The 19,258-nt window shown below is 40.4% G+C and overlaps 2 protein-coding genes across 13 annotated transcripts in view; one reads left to right on the top strand and one right to left on the bottom strand.

Annotated features, from left to right (window-relative positions):
- The window catches only part of PER3 (period circadian regulator 3), a 58,966-nt gene extending 47,368 nt beyond the window's left edge, over positions 1-11,598 (top strand). For 8 of the 11 annotated variants that reach the window (XM_036064546.2, XM_078073837.1, XM_078073833.1 and 5 more), the window contains 2 exons: positions 6,908-7,088; positions 7,652-7,978. In XM_036064546.2, coding sequence (XP_035920439.2) covers positions 6,908-7,088; positions 7,652-7,961 — 491 coding nt within the window. In that variant the 3' untranslated portion in view covers positions 7,962-7,978. Of the gene's footprint in view, positions 1-6,907; positions 7,089-7,651; positions 7,979-8,798; positions 11,283-11,515 lie in introns of those variants that run through there. The other 3 variants (XM_036064539.2, XM_078073835.1, XM_036064543.2) reach the window with 3 other exon arrangements.
- Positions 11,599-12,692: 1,094 nt separating this feature from the next.
- UTS2 (urotensin 2) lies at positions 12,693-17,989 on the bottom strand. Of its 2 annotated transcripts, none has more exons than XM_078071759.1 (4): positions 17,831-17,989; positions 15,818-15,928; positions 14,582-14,624; positions 12,693-13,137 (listed from the first exon to the last, which is right to left on the bottom strand). In XM_078071759.1, exons 1-4 carry the CDS (start codon positions 17,931-17,933, stop codon positions 13,017-13,019), a joined length of 378 nt encoding a protein of 125 aa, XP_077927885.1. In that variant the 5' UTR covers positions 17,934-17,989; the 3' UTR covers positions 12,693-13,016. The 2 variants fall into 2 exon arrangements, with proteins under 2 accessions (XP_077927885.1, XP_035920475.1); XM_036064582.2 differs by having other exon boundaries at positions 12,724-13,130; positions 14,581-14,624.
- Positions 17,990-19,258: the final 1,269 nt, after the last annotated feature.

Here is a 19,258-nt window from a genome sequence, read left to right as displayed (position 1 = left end):
TGTCTCTCTGACAAATAAAATCTTTAATAAAAGTTGGGACATCTTTGTCTTGTTTTTGATCTTAGAGTGAAAGCTTTCAGTTTTTCAGCATTGAGTATGATATTAACTATGGGTTTGTGGCCTTTATTATGTTGAGATATGTTCCCTCTAAACCCAGTTTGTTGGGAGTTTTTATCATGAATGGATGCTGAATTTTGTCAAATGCTTTTTCTGCAATTATTGAGAGGATTATGTGGTTTTTATCCCTTATTTTGTTAATGTGGTATATCATGTTGATTGACTTGCAGATATTGAACTATCCTTGCATCCCTGGAATAAGTCCCACTTCATCATGGTGAATAATCCTTTTAACAAATTGTTAATTCAGTTTGCTAATATTTTGTTGAGGATTTTTGCATCTGTGTTCATGAGGGATAACATGGACCTGTAGTTACTTGTTTTGTGGTGTCTTTGTCTGGATTTGGTAGCAAGGTAATACTGTCCTCATTGAATGAATTTGGAAGCTTTTCTTCCTCTTTGATTTTCTGGAATAGTTTGACAATAATAGGTATCAGCTCTTCTTCAAACATTTGGTAGAATTAGGGGCACCTAGCTGGCTCAGTCAGTGGAGCATGTGACTCTTGATCTCAGGGTCATGAATTCAAGCCCCACATTGGGTATAGAGATTACTTAAATAAATAGAACTTTAAAAAATTTTTTTAAATAAATGTTTGGTAGAATTCACCTGTGAAGCCATCTGGTTCTGAACTTTTGTTGGTTGAGGGTTTTTTGATTACTGATTCAGTTTCATTACAAGTCATCAGTCTGTTCAGATTTTTATTTCTTCCAGATTTTGTTTTAGAAGTTTGTGTTTTTAGGAATTTATCCATTTCTTCCAGGTTGTCTAACTTACTGGCATATGGTTTCTTGTAGTAGTCTCTTTTAATCTTTGGTATTTCTGTAGTGTCAGTTGTTACTTCTCTTTCATCTGATTTTATTTATTTGAATCTTCTTTCTTTTTTCTTGATGAGTCTGGCTAAAGTTTTATCAGTTTGTTGTTTTTTTCTTTTTTTTTTAAGAACCACCACATGGTTTCATCAATCTTTTCTCTGTTTTCTTAGTCTCCATTTCATTTATTTTTGCTTTGATCTGTATTTCCTTCTTCCTACTAACTTTGGGCTTTGTTTGCTCTTTATCTGTTTCCTTTAGGTATTATGGTTATATTATTTTGAGATTTTTCTTGTTTCTTGAGGTAGGCCCTTATTGCCAGAAACTTGCCTCTTAGAACTGCTTTTGCTGCTTCCCATTGGCCCATTATGTTTACATTTTCATTTGTGTCCATGTGTTTATTTTATTTCTTCTTTGATTTGACAGATTGGTTTTTTAGTAGCATGTTGTTTAGCCTCCACGTTATTTGTGGGTTTTTTCCAGTTTTTTTCCTTATAATTAATTTCTAGTTTTATATCATTGTCAGAAAAGATATTTGATATGATTTCAATCTTTCTAAACTTATTGAGACTTGTTTTGTGGCATAACATGTGATCTGTCCTAGAGAACATTCCATATGCACTTGAAAAGAATGTGTATTCTGCTCTCTTTGGATGGGATGTTCATATGTATCTGTTAAGTCCTGTGTGGTCTAATGTGTCGTTCAGAGCCATTGTCTCCTTCTGTCTGATCTGTCCTTTGGTGTAAGTGGGGTGTTAAAGTTTCCCAATATTATTATATTATTGTCAGTTTCTCCCTTTATGTCTATTAATGTTTGTTTTATGTATTTAGGTGCTCCTCTGTTGAGTACATAGACATTTACAAGTGTTATAGCCACTTGTTGTATTGAACCCCTTATCATTATGTAATGCTCTTCTTTGTCTCAAAGTCACTGATAGTCTCCTATTTCCTTTTGAAGTTTTATAGGTTTATCTTTTTTTTTTTTTTTTTTTTAAAGATTTTATTTATTTGACAGAGAGAGCACAAGCAGAGGGAGAGAGAGAGAAGCAGGCTCCCCGCTGAGCAAGGAGCCCGATGTGGGACTCGATCCCAGGATCCTGGGATCATGACCCGGGCAGAAGGCAGCCGCTTAACCGACTGAGCCACCCAGGCGTCCCTAGGTTTATCTTATTAAACACAAAAAACATTTAACTGAGTAAATGTAAAGATCAAATTGGCATTGCTCAATGATTCATGAATTGAGCAGCATCCCATCTAGCAACAGAAAGGAGTTCTGAAGAGCTATACAAAATGGAATGGTTTTTTTGTTTTTGTTTTTGGGGGGTTTTTGTTTTGTTTTGTTTTGTGTGGCAGAAAGGGGGCAGGAAAAGGAAGTTACTACTAAAGAATACATCATTTCAGACAAGGTCACAGTCCTAAGGGAAATGGAAGGGGTTTATCAGGTAGATTATCTCATTAGTCCTGACCAGGTAATTCCATGTTGACTGGTTAAAAGTTACATTCCTGGGAAGATGAAACTGCAGTTAGGTTAGGTATTAAGTCTTGGTTTGCTGACATGTGCCAAGCACAGGTGACTCCATTTGGGGCTTGTAGTGTCTTTTTGTGTGTGTGTGAGAGAGAGAGAGTGTACATGCACAAATGGGTGGTGGGTATGGGGCACAGGAAGAGGAAGAGAGAGAATCCCAAGCGTGGGGCTCAATCTCACAACCCTGAGCCAAAGTCAAAAGTCAGACACTTAACTGATTGAGCCACCCAGGTGTCCCTGCTGTGTCTTTTTTAACAATCTTTTTTTTTTTTTTTAAGATTTTATTTATTTATTTAAGAGAGCATGAGCAAGGGGAGGAGCAGAGGGAGAGGGACAAGCAAACTCTGTGCTGTGGAGCCCAATGTGGGTCTTGATCCCACAACCCTGAGATCATGACCTGAGCCAAAACCGAGTCTGATGCTCAATCAACTGAGCCACCCAGGCACCCCTTTTTTAACAATCGTTTGTAGCTAGGTCTGTGATCCATTTTTAGTTAATTTTTATATGTGGTGTGAGGTAAGGGTTGATACCTTCTTTGCGTGTGGATCTCCAGTCCCTGTCCCATTTGTCGAAAAGATTAATCTTTTCCCCGTTGGATTACCTTGGCACCTTTTTTGAAAATAAATTGGCTGTATATGTTGGGTCTGTTTGTAGACTCTCTTTTCTGTTCTATTTATCTTTATGGCTAGCTTTAGGGTAATACCATATTCTTTTGAGTAATACAGCTTTCAGATAAGTTTTGAAATCTGATGAGGTAATTCTTCCAACTTTATTCTTATTTTCAAAATAATTTTGGATAGTATAGGTCCTTTGTCCATATAAATTGTAGAATCAGTTTCTTAGTTTCTACAAAGAGGCCTGCTGTTTTATTGACATCATGTTGAATCAATAAACCAATAGAGAATTATCAGTATTGAGTCTTTTGTCCGCACGCATGATGTATTTCTCTATTTATGTAGGTCTTTAATTTTTCTCAGCAGCATTTTGTACTTTTCAGTGCACAAGTCTTACACATATTTTGCTAAATTTATCCCTAAGGATTTCATTTTTTATACTATGGTAAATGGCGTTGTAAAATTTCAATTTCCAAGTATTTGTTGTTGGAATATAGAAATCTAATTGAATTTTTATTTTGAACTTGTATTTTGCCATCTTTCTAAACTCTTTTATTACTTTTAGTAGCTCTTTAGTAGCTCTTTTCTATATAAACAGTCTTGTTGTTTGCAAATATAGTTTACTTCTTCTTTTCTGATCTGTATGTCTTTACTTATTTGTCTTGCCTTATTGGACTGGTTAGGACCCCTAATGTTGAATGAAAGTGGTAAAACTGATACTTTGTCTTACTAGCAGTTTTCGGGGGAAAGCAGGCAGAATTTTACCATTAAGAATGATGTTAAATGTAGGTCTTTCTTAAATGCCTTTTATCAGTATAATTGAGGAGTTCTTTTCTATTGCTAATTTGCTGAGATGATTTTTCTGCATCTGTTGAGTTAATCATATAGTTCTTCTCCCTTATTCTGTTAATATAGTGAATTACACTACTTTTCAAATATTAAACAAACCTTGTATTTGGCCATGCTATTTTATCCTTTTTATATATTGCTGGATTTTCTTTCCTAAGATTTTGTTAAGGATTATCACACTATTATAGGAAATACTGGCCCTTTGTTTTCTTTTCTTGTAATATCTTTGGTTTTGGTACCAGGGTAATGCTGGCCTAAAAAATAAGTTGGGAACTGTTCCCTTCTCTTCTGTTTTCTGGAAGAGTTTATATTGAAATGATATTATGTCTTTCTTAAATGTTTGGTAGAAGTCACCAGTGTAGCTCTCTGGGCCTGAAGTTTTCTTAGGAGAAGGTTTATGACAACAAATTTAATTTCTTTTGTAGATATGGGCTACTCAGTTCATCTCTTTCTTTTTGAGTGATGTTTGTGATTTGTATCTTTCAAGGAGTTTGTCCATTTCATCTAAGTTGTTGAATTTATTGGCATAAAGTTGTTTATAATATTCCCTTATCCTTTTAAGGTCTGTAGAATCTAGTAATGTCCTCTCTCTTATTACTAGTATTAATTTTCTTCTGACCATTCTGGCTGTATGGTTGCCAATTTTATTACTTTTCAAAGAAGCAACTTTTGGTTTCATTGGGGTTTTTTTCCCTATTGTTTTCTGGTTCTGTATCTTATCAATTTCTGCTCTAATCTTTATTATTTTCCTCTGTTTACTTTGGATTTTATGTGTTCTTTTTCTCATTTCTTAACCTCAGAGCATTGCTTTGGGACTGTTTTTTCCTTCCTTAAATATATACAATTGATGCTTTTAATTAACCTCTAAGCACTACTTCACTACATTGCTCAAATTTTGATGTATTTTCATTCAGTCCAGAATACCTTATAATTTCCTTTGTGTTTTCTTTTTTTGGCCATGGGTTATAAAAATGTTTTTAATTTCGTAATATTTGGTGATTTTCCCAGATATTTTATTGGTTTCTAACTTAATTACAGTCAGAAAACGTATTTTTAAAAATTTACTGAGACTTATTTAATGGTCCAGAATTTGGTCTATTTTGATACAAGTTTCATGTGCAGTTGAAAAGCCTGTGCACTCTGCTCTTGTCTTCTGTAAATGTAAATCACATCAAGTTGGCTAAAAATGTTGGTCTAGTCTTCTACATTCGAACCAATTTTCTGTTTTATCAGTTACTGAGACAGATGTTAAAATGTCCAACTATAGTTGTGAATTAGCCTATGTCTTACGTTTCAGTTTTTGCTTCATGTATTTTGATTCTCTTTTATGAGGTGCATACACATTCAAGATTGTTAGGCCCTTTTGATTAATTGATCTCTTTAAAATGGAATGTACTTTGCTTTACATCTACTTAAGTATCAGTGTATCCACTCCAGCTTTATTTTGATTAGTGTTTATCTGGCATATTTTTTCCTTTTTTTTTTTTTTTTTTACTTTTAACTTATCTGTATATTTAAAGTTGTTTTCTGATAACCAGCGTATGGTTGGGTGTTGATTTTTTTTTTTTTTACTCATATCACAGTCTCTGCCTTTTAATTAGAATACTTAGACCATTTACATTTAATATGACTATTTATATGGTCAAGTGTAAATCAAATCTTCCATCTTGCTACTTGTTTTATGTTTATCTCATCTGCTCTTTCTTTTTTTCTCCTCCTCCCCTCTTCCTTTTTGATAATTATGTGTTTTTAATGATTTTATTTTTCTCTCTATTGCTGGCTTCTCAGCTATACCTCTCATTGTTTTTTCTTTTTTTAGTCATTGCTCTAGGATTTACAAGTTCATCTTTTATCTGTCACAGTTAACCTTCAGACCTCATATGTATTATATCACTTTATGTCTAAGTACCTTAAAAGAGTGCTTCCATTTCCCCTTCATGTTCTGTGCTATTTTTGCTTACAAAAAATATTCTTTCTACATGTATTATAAACGCCACAATAAAATTGTTATTGTTGTTGCTTTAAACAATTACCTTTTAGGGAGTTTTTCTCTTTTAAGTGAGGAAAAACATCTTTTATATCTGCCCATGTAATTTTTTAAAAAATTAGAGAGGTACTTTGGGTTTTTTGTTTGTTTTATTGTTTCAAAGTTGATGAAAAGGATCTAGAAAGGTCAGATGCAAGACAGGAAAAGAATGATCTGCAAGGCTCCGTAGCAGCCATAAGGGATGGGCCGTGGGATGGGTGGACAGCTTCTCTGTTGGAACAGGAGGAGGTGAGGAGAGAGTGTAGATATGAGTAAGTTTACATTTAGTGTCAGGATAATGAATTCCGTTTCCATCAGATGAGAGTGAGGGAGCAGAGGTGTAGAAAGTGGTCCTTGCTAGGACAGGCTGGTGTGCCGGCCAGAGACCATAGCAGAGTTACCCAGCATTTGAATGATCCTTTTGGTGATGATGAACCAATGTACCCTATTATTTATGACTTTTCTCCATATCTTTGGCTACTAGGGTTTACATAAGAACAAAATTGACAGTTGGCTTTATGAGAATTGACATCTGGATAGTTGTGAAAAGTCAGAGGGAAAAAGAAATCTCGGGTATTGCAAAGCATGTTACTGAATGATGGGTGCTGGGCTCTAAGCTGAAGGGCCGAGGCACGGTTTCAGATCTGTAGTTGGCGCACTTGAACAAGCAGACTAGCAAGTAAAGCTGAGTAAGATGTTAGTGGTTTGGGAGATGGAGCTGACATGGAGCAGTTGCAAGTGATGAAAAGGAGCAAGGTATGGCCTTGAGCGTGGCCAGCTCAGGAGGAGTGAGAGGGAGATCTAGGGAAGGTGGAGGAACTGGGAGGTGAGGTCACCCGGGACCGTGGCTCGGCTGCGTGGTAACAAAGACTGTCAGCTGGTTGCCAGAGTCTTTGAGGAATAAGTTTGGCAAATCGGCCCCTAAGAGGTATCTCCTAACCTGTAATTGTTGTTGATCTTTGATAGGAAGCAGTGAGAGCAGTATGTACTTCGCTAGTACTGATTATTCTTCTGAAATCACCTCAAACGGGCAGCAGTCTCAGGATGTACAAAAGGAAACATTTCCCAGTTTAGCTGAAGAGTCCATGTGGAGAATGATAAAACAAACTCCTGAGTGCATTCTAATGACGTATCAGGTACCTGAGAGGTAAGAAAGCCCTTCAGAAGACCCACTTTTATGAGGGTTTTTTTGATGATTTCTTAAGTATGTTGTTTAATGCAAAATGATTTTTAAATTATGTTTTTTATACATGCTCTTAGAGAACTAGATTTTCACATTCATTCATTTGAAGTCAAATGATGAGTGATCCTAGGACAGTGGCCATGGTGGTGGTGCCACACACACACTCCGATCCACACCGAACCGACATGTTGTGCATCGTGAGACCAGAAAGTAGAGTAAGGCAGCGCTTCCATGATGGCACCCAAGTACCAGAACTTTTCTTTCTAGACTCTGAATTTTTCCCATTCTACAAGAAGAGAGGAGCTCAGGGGAATCTGTTTCTTCGGTCTGCCTCATTCAAGCACTGTGCAGATGCTTTCCACCAAGAAAAAGTGCTCTAGCTTCACCAAGTTCAGTTATTTTTTTAATGGGCACATTATATATTAGCAAGAGATATAAAGTATATCGCAAAGCCAAGAAGTGCTTGTCTTAGATAACAGAAGAACCCTGTGCCTTCTTCAGGACTAAGGTTGCTCGTTTGTCCTCAGGGTGACAGAGGCTGTCCTGAGAGAGGACCTGGGGAAGCTGGTGGGCATGCGGGGGCGGCAGCCCCGGTTCTCACGCGGGCAGAGGGAGGAGCTGGTCAAGGTGCACTCTTGGATTCAGAGCCAGACGATCCCTCAAGGAATAGACATCCAAGTAAGCACGGTGACAACAGCTGTCTTATATGATGTTTTTTTGTGCCAGACAGTGCCCGAGGCACTTAATACACATTGCAGTGAAACCACTGAAAATTACAGCCCTCACAGATCTTTCTACCTCACCAACAAACAACAAAGTAACGTGTACAGTTATTAAATAATTTATATATGGTTGCACAGTCCCTCTGATTTTGAATACAGGTCTTTTGGACTGCAAGTGTGTTTCCTGGTTGGAATGTTACAGGGCACCTGCTCTGATGTATGATTGACAGGGGAGGAGAGGAATAAGAGATTTGCATTTCAGATATGCGAGTGTGTTTGAACGGAGTTAAAACTCAAGATGTGGGATTCACATTAGATGTAGTATTCATACCTAGCAGGATCTTCCGTGAGACCCAGGTGGTCTTTGGCTGTTACAGGATCTTCTCAATGAGATCACATGTGAGTGGCCTGGCCAGTGGAGCTCTGATTTGCCGGTGGTCCCCGTGGCGGCTCTGTGGAACGGTTGTGACACTTGTACCAGGAATGAGCCCTTTATTCCCTCAAGTGTCAGGCTTTTATGTGGGAGGTGACAGTGTGTGAAGTTAAAAACTATAGCAAGAGAAGAAAGCTAGGTGTTCAGAACAGTGGGGTGTTATGGCTTCTGAAGTAAACAGGTGCTGGTGTCCTCCCCACCCTCCTTTTTAAAGAAACGAATGCGTTCCCGCAACTTGAGCCTGGTTAGAGGCGGCGTTGCCACAGAGCAGGAGCCGAGCCCATGACTCATTTCACGTGTCCTTGTTCTTAAAATACTGTTTTTGTGGGTTTTGAGTAGAAGAGTAAATGAGTGAGTCCCAAAGTAATGTAAGCAACAGTGTGTAAATAATTGTCATGTTCCTTCTAACAACAGTTAGGAATGAACTGTCACATGGGTTCTTCTTAGACATGAATTGAATAAATCGGGGACTAGACATAAGGTGCTTGGCCAGCACTTTACTGATTTTAAACTTTCCAGATGACATTATGTCGTGCTGCCCGCTCTTGTTCTTTCTCGGAGGGCTGCGTCACTTGCGAGAGCCAAGACTCCCTTGGCGACGCCGCAGAACCCCGTGGTCACGCTGCAGCAGCGAACAGCGGTTGAGTGGCCGTGGAGGCGCGCCCGCCGGGACCCGCTGGACAACCAGACCTCTTCGTGTGTCTCTTTAAACCCCGACTCTAAGTGACCACGAGGTTGTCACTGAATGTTAAGGTTTTCCCTTCTTGATTTTTTTAATAGGCATCGTTTCTCTGAAGCAGACGTCATACATACAGTCTTTTATGTCCGTGTTCCTGGAGTCTTACAGCTGTCAGTCAGGTGGTTTTCTAGTGTGGCCGTCCTCTGAGGAGATCGGACGGCCTCCAGAGAGGTGTGTGCACAGGCGGCACCCGAAATCGACGGTAGTCAGAAGTACAGCCAGAAAGAGCCCCGAACCTTGGCCTCCTTCATTTTGTTCTGCTGTTACAGAAATCATTTTCCCGGTGAGAGCACCTGACATCCCACCTGCAGCCCATCTAGTTTTCAGAATGGTTCCCAGAAACGTAGTACTTTCATCTCATCCTTGGGCAGCTTGGCGCGTCCTTCCGTAATTCAAATGAAACGTTCTCATTTGCCCACAACACGAGTCGCTTCTGTATTTACCAGTAGTACCAAATACCACCCATCGGTACACCGGACATATCTGCCTGTTGGGGTTGGATTTTGAGCTTTGTTCATGTGGACACTTTTCCTTTTAATTTTCCACCTTCCACTGAAATTCCCAAAGTCCTGCCTTAACAATCGACTTACCGTGAGCTTATTTGTCAGAGAGTTGAAGTTAGCTTTTGCATGTGTGACACTAAAATAGAAAGAGCTCCTCACTCATCCAGTGGTATTCCCCTTTCTAATGTTTTTGGTTTTAAAATAATGACTGTAAAAAGTTTCAGAAGTCATGTCAAAAATAATTGGTGTTTAAATGTTGTCTCACCCAAAATTAACAGTTAACTCTTTCTTTCCAACCAATTTACACACAAGAGGTCTGGCCATCCTTGTCGGAGGTCTGTAAGTGCCGTGATGGGCTGCGTGGGGACAGCAGCGGTCCATGGGGACAGCAGTGGCCCGTGGGAGCTCCACTGTCCTCGCTGGAGTGCAGAAGCAGCCAGAGATCAGTGCTTCCTGTGCCAGCCGTAATTGTGTCTTCTAGGAAGTGAGTGGGTAGTTTACTGGATAAGTTAGCTCCCTGTTCTTTAGAGAAGTCCATGATTCCTGCCCAGACTCAGTATGACCCACGCAGATCAGAAAGAGGAGTAGAAGCAAGTGAAGGAGCAGTAACCTTTTGTCTTTTATATAACAGACTGATTTTTCTTTTTTTGTTGTTTTGTTTTGTTTTCTATTTTGTTTTAAGAAAACACTCTTCCTCTTTTCAAGTTTTATACTTTTTTATAAAAGTGCATCCTGATAATAATTAGGAGACTCAACCTTTTTATCCATGATTCCATGGTGACTGCAGGGCCCTGATTCTTAGTTCCCGTAGCTCGGGTTTCCTTTCTAAAGTAGGTTTTCCTAGAAGGCAATTCTATGTGTCGGAGCCATTTTCAAATGCTAAGCTGTTCCATGCAACTACTCCAGTGTTATGACTGGGGAGCTCTCATATTCTACTCCATCCTGATCGCTGAGTGATTTCGGAGCCCTCGTCATGTTGGTTAGGTTGTGTGGTATTTTTGCCCTTGGTGAAAAATCAAAATTTAAAAAACTAACCAGCCAAGATATTATCCATCAATGTACTCATCATGACCTTCTGCAGGGACAAAAATTTTAATTTGTATAAATGAGAAATGACATGTGGCTGTCAGAGGTCACTCAGCTTCATGCAGCACGTTTTATACCTTACATTCTCCAATCATGTAAGCACCTCTTTTTCATTCTTCCTGGATATTGGTTTTATCTGAATTTGCTGATCTCTTTGCCTTAGTACACATTTTATGGAGTGCATATTATGCCAGACTTGACATGAAACTGGTGCTTGTTGTAGGCAGATCTGTAATACCGTTTATAACTTTCATATGTTGACAAGTAGATTAGTTGGCGTGTTTAGGGATTGGACCGTGACGCTCGCACTGCTGGAGGGGAGAAATGAGGCTCAGCAGTGACGCTGCTGCCCCCCGAGGGGGCTGTACCCACTTTTACACTTTATTGTTCAAGTTTATTAACTTTTTGTATTAATAACTACAGAAATTGGTAATAAAAATGTGTATTATAGGCTTCCATGTTTACATAAATGTTACCCAAAAAGCTGCATTTTCTTGGGTAAGAGGTCAGGATTTATGAAAAACAGAATGCTGTGTGAATGGAGTTGTTTTGCAATTAAGTAAAACTTCGTTATAATTCACAAGGTAAATTTAATCTAAATTGAAATTCCATTTCGACTGAATTTATAATTGTGTGAATTTACTTGTTTTTAATGGTTATTAATATTTCAACCAGGTATCTTTTTCTTTTTTTCTTTTTTTTTTTTTTTTTAAAGATTTTATTTATTTATTTGAGAGAGAGAGAATGAGAGAGAGCGAGTACATGAGAGGGGGGAGGGTCAAAGGGAGAAGCAGACTCCCTGCCAAGCAGGGAGCCCGATGCGGGACTCGATCCAGGGACTCCAGGATCATGACCTGAGCCGAAGGCAGTCACTTAACCAACTGAGCCACCCAGGCGCCCAAAACCAGGTATCTTTTTCAAGTAAAAACAAACTGTGTACATGTAGAACCGGAGATATTTTTGCATTGTGTCAATAAACCTTTGCCCTGAATATTTTTTATCATCATGAAATGTTTATTAAGGTTGCATTGCAAGGGGCAGGATTAACACTGGTTTTCTCAGCAACGCTGTGTGTTTGCGTCGTCACAGCGTCTGAGCTCCTGCTGCGTTTTCAAATCCATTACCTCATCGAGCCCTCGGGGCAGCGCTGGGTCCTCAACGTACATGCATATTTCTAACACTGACTGAAAGGCCTAACTCACAGAATTCAGCGTCAGCAGTATTCTTTCCGATTCCGTAGAGCGCACCTGCGTGTCCGGAGCAGGGATGGGAAGGTTCGAATCCGACCCCAGAGCCCCGTCCGCAGGGGTAATTGCCTACACCACTGAGACGCGGGCCAGGGCTCCCAGTTACCCCGCGTGGGTATTCCACGGAAGCTCTTTCTGGCCTCATAAATATAAAACAGTTCTGTGGTGCCAACGTTGTGTGTTGGACAGCCAGTGTTAGCTTCGTGTCAACGGCGCGAGATGCCACGGTGTTACCACAGCTACTTAATGTCAGCATGGTCCCCGAGGTGACACATCCGTTTTTCGAGTTTGAGACCTCTTTCCCTATGGATTTGTCCTTGAGATCTTAAATCCAGAAAGTGAAAGCTTTTTCTTTTTTTTTTTTAATAAAATTTTGTTTATTTGAGAGAGAGAGTGTGCACCCGCCCTTGCACAGGAGCAGGGGGAGGGGCAGAGGGAGAAGCAGGCTCCCCGCTGAGCAGGGAGCCCCGGGGACACGGAGCTCGATCCCAGGACCCAGAGATCGTGACCTGAGCTGAAGGCAGACGCTTAACTGAGCCGCCCAGGCACCCCACTGATTTTTTTTTTTAAGTAATATATGTTGTCATGTTTAAGGTTGAGAGGACATGGAGGTAAGATAATGTTTAAGCAGTTTGTAGTTGAGCTATTTTAAACTTTTTTTTTTTTTTAAGATTTTTTTTTATTAATTTATTTGAGAGAGAGAATGAGATAGAGAGCATGAGACGGGGGGAGGATCAGAGGGAGAAGCAGACTCCCCGCTGAGCAGGGAGCCCGATGCGGGACTCGATCCTGGGACTCCAGGATCATGACCTGAGCCGAAGGCAGCTGCTTAACCAACTGAGCCACCCAGGCGCCCCATAGTTGAGCTATTTTAAATAAATTTTACTTTTGCTTCTGTTCACTTACAGCTTTACTTTTAAATTTTCAGAGAATTCAAGAATAAATTGATGGAAAGAAAAGTTATAAATTTTCAGGACACGTTTATAAGTAAAATGACCACTCATGATACTTGCAAAACATAGAGGATTTATTTTCCAAATAATAATGGACAGAGTCTAGTTTGCTTAGGTTTTTTTTCTATACTATTTTCAAACCAGGCATTTTTGTTTTTAACTTTCTAAGATGGCTGTTTTTGAGTTGACTAGTAGATGTTCATTTCACTTCAGACACAGTATTTCCAGAAGCATTCAGAGGGAGACCCACGCTTCTTATCTTGTTTCCTGTTTCTGTCCAAAAGATGACTCAGGAAAATGTTAAGATCTTGTCCAGAGAAAGCCTGAAACCAAATCCACAAACAAAAAAACATAGATTATCAATGAATTAAGAACCCTACAAGAAAGAGGAGCCGTAGTTAAGACTTAGGGCCCCTGAAAAGTGCCTGCTCTGTCGTGTGGGGTGTAATTGCAGTAGGAGCCCGGAGTGTGGTGGCTCTGGAAGGGCTCCCTGCACCCCGCCAGGGGTCTACTCTGTCAGTCCTCTGATTGCCCTGAGGTTCCCCAAGCCCTCACTGACCCATCTCTATTTAAATAATCGATCAGTAACATCTTCTGTCCGTTTATTATCTTCTGTGTGAAACAGATCTTTATATTTCCCCTGAAATGAGCTTCTCTTGAAGCGTGGGCCCTTAGTTTTGTTTCTGCTGCAGAACTGCATGAGCAAATCCTATGAATCACCTTTGTGATTTTAGAGTCTTTAACTGTAATCCTTCTACTCAGACGAACATATACCTGTGAATGATGACTTTTACTTCATCACATGCAGACACCACACGGACCCCTTCTGGGTGGTTTTGCCCAGTTGGGACCTTAGGTGGTGTCTGCCATCTCTGGGATGGAGTGTGTCCAGTATGTTTTTATAAGGATGTTAGTGGGTACTACACCGAAAAAGATGTCTCTGGCCAGAATGTTTGGGAAGTTCTTGATTAATATTAAATAAGTTTATGTCGGGATTTCCTGGAGGTTTCGATGTGCTGATGTACACACAGAATCAGCGGGGCGGGAGAGGCTAGAACAATAGGCACGGTAGATTGGCTGGTGGGACTGGTGTACCCAGAAACCCTTCAGGAAGCACTTAGAGTTTGGGGGTGTTGGTGATGGTCAAATGCAGACTTCTCTCTCAGCATCTGAGGCCCTCCGGGAATTGCACGCCATTTCTAACCATCTAATATTATCTGTCATTCACCAATTCCCTATCCCAGTCTTTCCCCGCACCCAGAGTAGCGCCCGTGCCCTGCCCTCTACCGCCCATGTTCCACCTCTGTGTTTGAGCACAGCATTCTTCCACTTAGATGGTACACCCAGCAGCTTCCACACTTGAAGGCGAATGCGAGTCACCTGGGGTTCCTGCTAGGATGCGGATTTTGATTCAGTAGGAGATTCTGCATTTCTCACGAGCTTCCAAGTGACACGAGGGCTGCTGGCCCCTGGGCCACATGTGGGGATGATGAAAGAGCTAGCAGAGGGGTAATAGACTGGAGAGCAGGGACCTTATCTGTTGTTCATTCCCTTAAACTTGTTAAAATAATTTTTACCCAAAACAGGCACTGGACAAGTTCTTGTGGTCACATATGAATCAGAATTTAGAAAAATGAATGCTTTGAAATAACACTGATTGGCCAGTTACTTGAAGGTATGATTTCTACCCAGGACACTACCCAGTTCAAGCATTTTGGATCTTCTAAAGTCAATAAAATGCTTCGCCTAACCGTCATAAATAGGGTCACTTACCTTTCTCAGACTTCCTCTAGGGTTAGCAATGTCAGTACTGAGACCTGGAAAACAATATTTGGAAACCATTCATCACCAGATCTGTGATTTCCAGTTTATGCTTGTTTTTCTTAGAATATTATTAAGTCATGTCTAATTTCTGATCTTCCTGTTTTGTTTTTTTTTTTAAGATTTTATTTATTTGACAGAGCACAAGTAGGCAGAGAGGCAGGGAGAGGGAGAAGCAGGCTCCCTGCGGAGCAAGGAGCCCAATGCGGGTCTCGATCCTAGGACCCCGGGATCATGACGTGAGCCAAAAGCAGACGCTTAACTGACTGAGCCACCCAGGCGCCCCTCTGATCTTCCTGTTTTCACTCTGCAGCAATATTTACTTGAAGGCAGCTTCTTTCTTGCTGATGGGAGTTCACAAAGGGCACTGCATTCTCCCCAAAAAGTTAGCAGTTCAGTAGTTTATTGGAAACATTTTAAATGAATGAACTTCTTTCTCTTAAACAATGTCTATTAAAAGGCTCCATTTGGGGGCGCCTGGGAAGCTCAGCCAGTTAAGCGTCGGACTCCTGATTTTGGCTCAGGTCATGATCTTGGAGTTGGGCTCTGTGCTCAGCATGGAGCCTGCTGGAGACCCTCCCTCTCCCTCTGCCCTGCCCCCACCCCCTTCTCAGAAAAGAAAGAAAAAGGCTCCATTTCATTTCCAGAATGTCCTGAGCATTTGTATCTGTGTGTAGAGTCAGAGAAAACAGTAAAAGCTGACAGTTTCTTGGTGGCTGTGTGTGACTGTGGCGAGCAGTTTACCTCATTTTCTCGTTGCCTTCCCAACAGCCGTGTGAGATGGGTATTTGTACAAATCCTGTCTACCGATGAAGAAACAGGTACCAGATGCTTACGTAGTTTGCTTAAGATTTTAGCAAGGGGGAAAGCAGGATTTCAAATTGCACTTATTGGAAACTGGGATAATACCCTCCTTCCCCTCCAAATAATCTGTGCAGAAAAAAATATGTACATATGCTGAGGTGCCAAGGAGAGCATGATGCTTGCAAGGAGTTGGTGAGAAATGAAAACGCAAGATTGCAGAGGAGTCTTTACACCAGAAGCGGAGAGTGTTGGGCAATTTATTAGTCTATTTTATCAGTCATCTTTCTATTCCAAAACAGGTTTTTACCCCATCTAGTGAATGAGAATAGAGAGTAATTCGGTAGCAATAAAATCAGACCACCTATACATGCAAGAATTATTTTACCTGCTTCCCTAAGACCATCACCCCTCTCTGCCCCTGACATCTCCAGCAGCATTTGCAGGAGGGACACTCTTTCCAGTTCATCCAAGGCTGATCTTGCATCTCCATCAGGTGCTACACAGAATAATAATAAAGGTTAGTAACACTGTTCATCCTTCAGTGACTTCTGTTCCCTCTTGTCTTGGGGGGGGCTCTGGGGCAGGGAGAGAATACCAGAGATGCCTTCAATGGCAATGTTTGTGACTTGTCAGTGGTATCTTAACAGAGAAATGGGGTGCTATGGTCCGATTTGCAAGTCAGCAGGACAGAAAATCAAGAGCAGTGGGTCTAATTCTGACTCTCTACACCCTCGTGTGACCTTGCCAAGCCGCTCAACTGCCTATTACCTTTTACTTGTAGATAGTTGAGTGATAAAATTGGAGAGGAAAAATGAAGGGTGGTTTTCTGGGAGTCACGACTGTTTATGTTCTTCTGATAAACCAGATAAAGGGCAGCACCCCTTATCTTTCTGGCCTTCCAAGATTTGAATACAATCATCATTAGAAAAGAGTCAGCCTTTAAAATACTCTTTAAAGACTTTGATAGTAACATTATTTAATGTGAGATTTGGTCAGCTTAATAGAAGATGTATGGCAAGTGTGTGTAGGATGCGTATGGGATGTGCATGGAAGGTGTGTGGGACGTGCGTGGAAGACGGAAGGTATGCTAAGCGGAGACTTGGCACCAGGATAGCTCTCTTGGCCAGCTGCTGCCGTGCTGAGATCAGAGGCTCTGGGAGTCCCAGAAGAGCAGCACGCTTACAGCTTACAGAGACTGAGCTACAGCCTCAATTGGAAGACAGTGCATTGAAACCATTATAAAGGCATCTGAGCACATTCACAATTATTTCTGAAGAATGTTCATGGAAAATCTGTAAAATCCGGCCACATGTAAGTGTGTGTGTCAAGAGGCTCATTTATGTAGGAACAACTAAATCAGAAAAACTGAGACAAGAACCTGAAGGGAGGCTCTCACCTGTTTAGGGTTTGAGTAAGATGTTGCACTCATCTGAGTTTTAAAAAGATTATAATAATATGTACATTTTTTAAGAGGACAGTGATAGAGTCAGTCTTGATTTCATCTCGTGCTTGCTTTTCACTTTTCTTTTTAAATAGCAGAGATTCAATAAGGTTAATGCTTGTTTTGGGCCAGTAACATGACAGGAAGTCTGGGCTGTAGCCACGGACGGGCACCCGTGAGTGGCCAGCAGTGCTTGGCCATCATCAAAAAGCCTCTTGGGAGAAACTTTAGAGGCTAGAAATGATAAAATCAATGGTATAGAAGAGTTTTTTCCTTAAAAAAAAAGTCTAAAGGTACCCCAATTTAAAGACAAGATAAAATCCAGTTAAAATGTTAAATGCATCAGTTGTTTTATTCCTTAAACTAAATTAAGAGGAAATAGCCAAGTAAGTATTGACTGATTTTTTTTTTTTTAATTCAACTTACACTTAAACTGAATGAAACATAAAAAGGATAAGATACTTGACCTGGAAACCGATGTCATCTCTAGCTCCAGATTGTCCCTTTTTTATTCTTTAATAAACATTTGTGTTTCATGTAACACATGTCAGATGATTACTTTTAACTTAAAATAACATAAAATAGTTTTCATCTACAACTGGAACAACCAAATTCTACATCCAACCAGTTCATTTAAAATAGAAACGAAAAGTAAATTATGCTTAACAATGTAGTACAATTTTTTAAACTGAAAAAAAAAAAAAATTGACCAAAACAAGAGTTTGGGTTACAGGAATGACGTGAAATAAGCAAAGCTACCCTTTTTTTTCTCTTACATTTTAGAAAGAAAAAAAGTCTAAAATGTGCTATAAGGGTCCTCTAGTATTCTATCCATAGCTAGGACTCAATTTAACAAGACTCCTGCAAACAAGAATTCCCATTCTTATCTCTAACTTTGCATTTAAGACCCTTGAAGACTCTTCCAAGACTAACAGAAGGGGAACAAATTCATCTTACCTGAGAGCTGCAGGGTCTCTTCCCTGGAGTCAGGGACAGGCAGAGAGAGGAGAGGATGTAAGCATCCTATGAAAAGCAAACACCAGGAGATGAGCTTATACATGCTGGGCAAGAGACAGGAGTCTCCTTTCTTGGCTTCCGTTGCTCAGAACTTCCAACTTGCTCCTCATTCTGTGATCATTGGTTATATATATGATCCTATGACTCATATCACCCCCTCCAAAAAATTAAATTTATTGGCTATGGAGGCTAAAAGGCAATCACTTTGCATTGATGTAATTTTTCAAGGTAACAACTCATAGACAATAAATTTGCTGTCATTGCCTAGTGTACAAAGTAGGTATTATATAAAGACAGAACAGTTACATTTATAAATCTGGCCAAAGGAGTAACTGAGAGCAATAAATCATGAGTCAAAGAAAGGGTCACACATGAGTTGAAGTGGCCAAGGCAAAGACATGGATTTATGAGTCCTAGCAGGAGTGATGCAGGGCGTGACATGGAATGTGTTGGTTTCCCTTTTCTCAATCTTTCAAGAGTGATAGATGAATTGTCCTGTTGTACTGGGGACTGCCATGCCCGAAGAATAACAATGTGCGGATTAAAACTTAAAACCAGTTCTTCAGTGAAGCTAAGTTAAAATGCACAGCAAACCTTCAGGCTCAAAGCAAGTCTTAAATTTCAATACTGTTCATCAAGGAGGGATGGAACACAAGCCTGAAAACCTCGCTGATGAATACTTCCCAAGTCTGACTGCTGTTTCTCGCTCCCACTCTGCCGGCCTGGCCCCACCTGGACGGTCACATGGCCTCCCCGTGAGTGCCCACAGGTCTGCACGCCGCCCCACCAGCGTCCACACAGCACAGTGGTGTCTCTGACGCACAAGTCGGCTCATGTCAGGTCCTCGCTCAGAACCCTGTATGCACCTGAAGGAAAAGTTAAAACTGCGGAATTACAAGAAAAAAACATGAACCCCCCCCTTCATGACCTTGAGGTAGGCAGACATTTCTTAGCTGAGACATCAACCACATAAGCAAGAAATGGATAAATTCGGCTGTGCCAGAATTAGAAACATCTGCTCTCTGAGAGAGACTGGTAAGAAAATGAAAAGACCAGCCACTGCTATGAGAAAAATCACAACACCTATTCCTGATGAAAGATATAAAATGTATATACATATATATATACATATATACATACATATATACACATATATAGATATATATACATATAAAGAACCAATACTCAGTAAGGCAACAACCCAATGAAAGGAATGAACACATATTCCACAAGAGGAGGTGTACAAGTCTCTAATAAGGACATGAAGAAATACTCGACATCGTTCTCATCAGAGAAATGCAAATTAAAATCACAGTGAGGGGCTACCACACACCCAGCCCAGTACAGTGGCTGCAATCAGAAAGACCA

This window comes from Halichoerus grypus, chromosome 5 (genome assembly GCF_964656455.1).
Source record: "Halichoerus grypus chromosome 5, mHalGry1.hap1.1, whole genome shotgun sequence".
NCBI lineage: Eukaryota > Metazoa > Chordata > Mammalia > Carnivora > Phocidae > Halichoerus > Halichoerus grypus.
This window is presented reverse-complemented; position numbering and strand designations above follow the sequence as displayed.

Coding starts and splice junctions, on each gene's coding strand:
- UTS2 (XM_078071759.1), bottom strand. CDS start 17,933: ATGTATAAGCTCATCTCCTGGTGTTTGCTTTTCATAGGATGCTTACAT. Junction 14,625..15,817: donor TGATGGTCTTAGGGAAGCAG/GTAAAATAATTC, acceptor ATTGTTTTCCAG/GTCTCAGTACTGACATTGCT. Junction 13,138..14,581: donor CCTAGAGGAAGTCTGAGAAA/GGTAAGTGACCC, acceptor TTTGTGGATTTG/GTTTCAGGCTTTCTCTGGAC.